Consider the following 6,000-nt stretch of genomic DNA (forward strand, 5'->3'; position numbering starts at 1 on the left):
CCCCCCCCCCCCCCCGGTGGCTCCCTCGCCTTGGTTACTTACTCCTTGGCAGACCCAGCCCAGCGGCACCGGCTGGCTCTCTGCAGGCAGCAGCCCACAGGGGTCGGTTGCTGGGGTCGCTGCTGGTCGGTGGCAGGCAGCAGCTGCATTGTTTGTGACACATTCATATACATACACATACATACAGTCACAAACAATGCAGCTGTAGCCTGCCGCCGACTGCCTCGACCCCAGCAACCAGCCCCTACTATTGTATTTTAGTAGTATTGGAGATCCCCTTATCCAGGGGGCAGAAAAGAACTGCCCCTGCCATGGTCACACACAGCTCCCCTCCACCCCCCAATAACAACTGGGAGTGAAATTAAGAAAGATGCCAGAAACCTTTCTTAACCCTGGGGGCTGAACCATCAGGGAACAACTGAGTTTAAACTTTTCTTATGCAGGAGGCAGTCTCCCTGCTGCAAGCTAGAGGGAAGCCTCTGCACCAGCTGCTGAGTGCCAGGCAGGGAGAAGCACAGAGCCTAGCATGGGCAGCCTGGCTGGAGGAGGAGGGAAGACACAGAGAAAAACGTGACAGTGAGTTTTCACTTTTTCAGGCTTATTCCAATAGTAAAGTTTTATTACAGACAGTCCTGGTAGTAGTAATAGTAGCTTTATTTTCTCTGTCTATGTCATGCAATGGGAGGGATCCATGAAGTAGGTAGGAGAGGTGGGTGGGTTGCTTGCGATCAGACCATATGGGTAAGAAATGTAAATTACTTTCACCCCTGCCCAAACCCCAGGGCTCCCAGCCGCCTCTGCAGCTGGTAGCTCCGGGGTTAATTTAAAGGGCCTGGCTCCTAGCTTCAGCCGAATCCCTGAGCCCTTTAAATCCTGATTTAAAAGCCCCAGGATTTAAAGGCTCCACTTCTTCCAACAGAGGCCACGCCTCTTCCAGTTGAGGCCCCTCCCCCTCCGCAGGACTCTGGAGTACTGATAAGTCCTTTAAGTTACTTTCACCCCTGGCTCAGGGGTGCTGGCCTTGTTCCCTTGTTTCCAGCTACTGAATTGCTTTAAAGACAGCTAAAAATCCATGGAATGCATTCCTAATACGTCGTTTCTGACAGCCAATGACCCAGGGATGCTCTGTGATCAGGAGCGAGAGGGGAGGCTATCTGCACTCGGGACTGGCAGGGCAGGGGCCCACGAGATAATGTTTCTGTGACGTCATGGACAGCACAGCACAGCACACCGTCCCACCAGGGAGGAGCAGCTAGTAACATAGGTCGCTAGCACGACATGCCTCAGTTCTGGTTTTGTCATCCCTTTACACTGATCAAACCATTCTGAGCCAGCACAGCACTAGAGACTGAGCCACCACGTGGAGTCGGCTCCACTAACCTTAGGCTGCCATGCTATGGAAGAAAACCTGGTAGCAACAGCCTATGGGGCGCTTGGCTGTTCCTGGCTTTCAAGGCTTATGCAGCCCAGAGAATTGTATTTCACCCTAGTAAAAGCTGAAGATGGGTGAGCACACCCTGGCTTTCCAGATGGGGTTGCTCTTCAACTGCTCAGCTCCAGCTTGGAATGACGTTGCTGGTGACCAACAAAGGACTTGGGCTAAGCTTGCCTGTGCCTTTTCTGCTACATCTGAAGAGGAGTCAGTGCTTTCTTATGCTCAGAGGATGGTGCTGCTGTCTCTAGATGTATAACCACTTTGAGCTCAATCGCAGCTGACTCGACTTACTCATTTGCCATAAGTTTCACCATCTCGAAGGTGGCAGGCTTAGTGCTGGGAATAAAATGTCCTTCTGAAGCCCTGGCCATGCTCAAGAGGGCCTGATGGGGAAGCGGCACAGCTCAGTGAACAGCTCCGCGCTGGACTAGTCAGGGTTAGGTCCCAGCAGCGCAGCTGAGTCGGGAGGAAAGCTGCTCAGTAAAGGACAAGTTGTGCTCTGGGTTCTTTAGGGAGGTGTAGCCTCTAGGACTCTGTTCCTCCAAGCCTGAGAGCAGATTCCAAATGCAGCCCTACTATTCCTGTTTGCCCACGATAGCCACAGGGAGGCACAGGCCACTGCCTAGGGCCAGCCAGCTCCTGTGCGTGGGGCCCGGGATGGCAGGACAGAGTTTGCCTTAAGCTTGTTAACATCGAAATCAAAGTGAAAAGCCCCTTTTGTGGGCAGGAGCTAGTTCTCATTCTGTGGAGAAAGGGCAGGGAAGCAGGGCCAGAGCGAGAATGCAGTGCCCTGGAAGATGAAGGGTCACCATTTGAATGAATTTTGGCAGCCCATTCAGACCATACTGTAGGCAGAGCCCGATTGCAGAGGATTGTCTAGCAGGGGAGCAAGTGGGATAGACAGGGCAGGATGGGTTTTAACTCCCCTTTTCCTCTCCCCAGAATGCAGGTACTGCGGGACACTATGGGATCAGTACAGAGTGTGCTCCAGCCTGCACTGCCGGCAGCTTGTCCTGACCTGCCCAAGCTGCCACGCGAAGGGATTCACGGCTTGCTGTCCCGTTTGTCAGGAGAAAGGGCTCAAGCTGGCTTCAAACCCTTCTGGATGGATGGTCAAGGAGGAATGTGAATGCACAGACAGACGGCAGCGGGTCCCAGTCAAACACATGTAAGAGAAGCACAGGAAAATGTTAGACATTCAATAATATACACTCACATTCTAGGGCATGGGGCTTCCCAGTGATTGTCATTGGATTTGTACACTCAGCCCCAGTGTCTCTTTAGCACTTGACAGCGAACCATGAACTGCCCCCTGGCCAAGTGTAAATTAATGGCACGTCAAACACAACAGTGGTGCTACAGGATTCCTCCCACTGCAGTGAAGTTACTGTTCTGCCTCCACAATGTGATGGGCGCCAGGAAGAACTTGATGAGTGCAGCACATGCCATGGGATTTGGCCACTCACAACCAAGTAGGAGCCAGAAGGTGAAGGAATGGGTGTCTGTGTGTGTGTGCGTGCGCACGCGGCTAGGGAGATGGAGGCAGCAGGTTTTTAGTCACTTCTAATCACTGGGAGCACAAGCAGACTGTGGTTGAGGCTATTTTCCGCATAAGCACCAGCAGCCTGAGTCTCCTTTCCTTTACCCTGGTGTAAGTCAGGCTGCCCACAAAATGGGCTTTTTACTTTGATTTCGATGTTAAAGTCTCTGGGTTTACACTAGCACCAGCAGGTGTGAGGCCAGAAGCTGGACCCACGACTTCATCAGAGCAAAAGCTGGCAACACTCAATGGCCGTGTACAACCTCAGGCAAGTTCATCTGGCAGGGCATATTGTGTGGGAAGAGGGAGAAGAATAACCTGCTCGCTGCCCCTCTCTCGTGGCAGTCAGTGTCCATGTCCTACCATGCAGAAGGGAATTCACGTGACTGAGTTTTTAAATGTCCAAGATACAGCCCTTAGCCCAGGACTTGCATTGGACTGTGTGTGCTGCAGAAAACTGGTGGGGTTCTGAAATGCATTGAAATGCAGCCATTTGCTGAGGAAAGCCCAGGGGCATGATGTAAATGTTAATGAACATCATAGGAGTAGGAGAGGCAGTGAGTGCAGTCCCCACGTGATTGTGTGCAATGGACACACGAGAGCTGTGTATCCTGAGGGGTTAAATGCATCTCCATGGATCCAGAGTGGTTCTGCTACACTTATTGGCATGGACTGTGTAGTTCTGCTGCTGCTGTTTCCCCTTTGAAGCATATCCCCCCATTGTACCGATAAAGTCAGTTGTGGCTTTGTCCTGACAATGGCTTTTTAAAAACCCTTTGCTCAGTGTCACGGGGTCTGCTGCTCCCTGCGCGGCAGCACCGCCTCATGGCTCATCTAGGGCATTAGCTCACCACTGTCCAGCGATCGTTCAGCCTGTTGCCTCTGTCACTTTCCTTGCAGCCCTTTGCTCTCTGCAGTGCTGCTCCTTCGTGGCTTAGCCCTCTGGTCAGGTCACCATCAGTCCCCCTTCCTCAAAGGCTCAGGCAGTCTCCATCTCCACTGCACTGACTGTGCCACTCCCGCACGGGCTGGTAGAGGAACCTAGGCCTGCCCTCTACACCACCCTCCAATCTAGGGACCCTCAGCCCAGCATGTCAGGTCTGTCCCTGTCACCCTTCACTGCTCCTCCTTCCCTGGACTTTGTCCAAGCCTGCCCTTGTCACGCCCCTGCTGTCCCGCTTGTACCAGGGCGTGTGCCTGTAGGCTGACGTGCCTGCACCCCCCCCTCATCCCCCACCTGTCCCTGCCCACGTGAGCTGTGATCTCAACCAGCAGGTGCAGCCTAAGGCTCCTTGGCCTCCCTTGCCACTTTACCCTATCCATGCTGCTGTGGGGGGATGCCCCATCACACTCACCTTTCTACAGTTGCTTATTGTCAGTTATAGCCCTTTTATTTTCCGTGCAGGCGCTAAAGGAACCTTTTCCCTTACCAAAGCAGGGGGAGGGGAGGACGGCATTGCAGCAGACTTAGCTTGTGTTAAATCCCACAGCAAGGCCTGACTTCTCTGACATTGTGCCCATGGCTGCCTGTTCAACAACAGCCGGAGTGCTGCTGTGTGGTCTTCAAACCTGCTCCAAGCTCCACTGTGGGACCCTTCCCCAGAGCTGTTATTAGGTGATGATGATAATGATGCAGGGGCTGAACCCAAGCCCCTGAGGTGACTAACGATGCCCACTGACAACAATGGTCTTTGGAAGAGACTCCTATTCCCCTAGGCAGCTGGTGTCCCCAGCACTGGGGCGATGCGTGTTTGCGTGCAGCACCTTTCCCAGGTGCATTGGCGAGCTGGCCGAGGTGCAGCATCCTGCCGTCAGGCACGCGTTGCATTCCCAGCCTACGTCACTGCCAGTAGCTGTGGTTGAGCACAGGATCCCACAACTAGTATGTTGCACTGTGGTGTTTTTCAGCTGTTCTGTTTTAAACACCCTGACCAACCTGCTGGCTAGGTGACCATCGTGTAACTCCTGCAAAAGGCCCTGGCCGGGTCTGTTTTCAGTACAAATGGGAAACGGTGTCAACTTCGTGTTAGTGTGAACTTCTAAAACTGTCAGCGTGACGCGTCATCCTTGGCACTGCCCCAGAGCTGTACAGACACGTCATCCGTGCGTGTGCTGCTCCTTGTCCGTACAGCTCTGGGGCAGTGCCACGTCATCCGTGCGTGTGCTGCTTTTAACCCTTTGGAAACCTGTGACTGGCAGCTGGGCTTCAGCTCATGCCAGGCAAGCAGCCTGCTAACCAGGTGCTGGTCTAGGGAGGGTTTCTGGCCCCTAGGAGGGGCTCTACCCCCAAACCACACTGCATCCTGTCCCCCCCGAGGGTTGAGAGTCTCCCCATTACCCATGGCAGGGGTGAGATGGCCAGATGGGTCAGGCGCTGGCTAAGGAGGCTGGACCAGTGCTGAGTAGGATGTAAGCCCAGACCCGCTACAAGGCAGGAGAAGCAATCGACTCCTTTATGCAGGGGGCGAGGTGGTTCCAGTGCTTTGTGGGGGAGGGGTTGCTATTCTGGAGCAGGAGGTAAGAGGGGGCAGCTGCTCCCATGACTGTTTCACTCATCTCCAGCCTAGAAGGCAAGTACACTCCAGGTCCTCCATGTTCTAAGGGTTACTGCGTAGGCAACCCCTGGGGTCTGGCTGTGTGCGAGTCTTTGTCACCTATATCTAAAGAACCACTGACACAACTTGAAATGCTGACTCGCCGCTTAGCTGACTCAGCACAACTGCTGTGACGCCTCTGAGAAGGTATGTTAGCTCCATGGCTCAGCAGTTCCAAGCAGGAGAGTCTGCGCACGAGCAGGCATGGTGCGCGCTGTAGGGAGGGATCCCCTTTTCCTCAAGAACTAGTGACCCTTCATCATTACTGCTCGACAGCACAGCTGGTACAGAGCCTGATGCTTTTCCCCAGGCAACTGTGCAACTCCTTGCTCTGCTGGGTAAGCACTTGCTCACTTACCCATGTAATTCCGGCACAGTCACCAGCATGAGTATGCCTGTCACACACAAGCCCAGAGTCCTCCAACCATATG

General features: G+C 53.8%; 1 protein-coding gene across 2 annotated transcripts in view; it reads left to right on the forward strand.

Annotated features, from left to right (window-relative positions):
- Nucleotides 1-5,465, forward strand: part of TSTD2 (thiosulfate sulfurtransferase like domain containing 2) — a 41,997-nt gene extending 36,532 nt beyond the window's left edge. Inside the window, exon 10 of one of the 2 annotated variants that reach the window (XM_050948274.1) lies at nt 2,378-5,465. In XM_050948274.1, the coding sequence (XP_050804231.1) occupies nt 2,378-2,607 (230 nt within the window). In that variant the 3' untranslated portion in view covers nt 2,608-5,465. Of the gene's footprint in view, nt 1-443; nt 1,256-2,377 lie in introns of those variants that run through there. The other variant, XM_050948275.1, reaches the window with a different exon arrangement.
- Nucleotides 5,466-6,000: the final 535 nt, after the last annotated feature.

The sequence above is a fragment of the Gopherus flavomarginatus genome, chromosome 3 (assembly GCF_025201925.1).
Source record: "Gopherus flavomarginatus isolate rGopFla2 chromosome 3, rGopFla2.mat.asm, whole genome shotgun sequence".
Lineage (NCBI taxonomy): Eukaryota > Metazoa > Chordata > Testudines > Testudinidae > Gopherus > Gopherus flavomarginatus.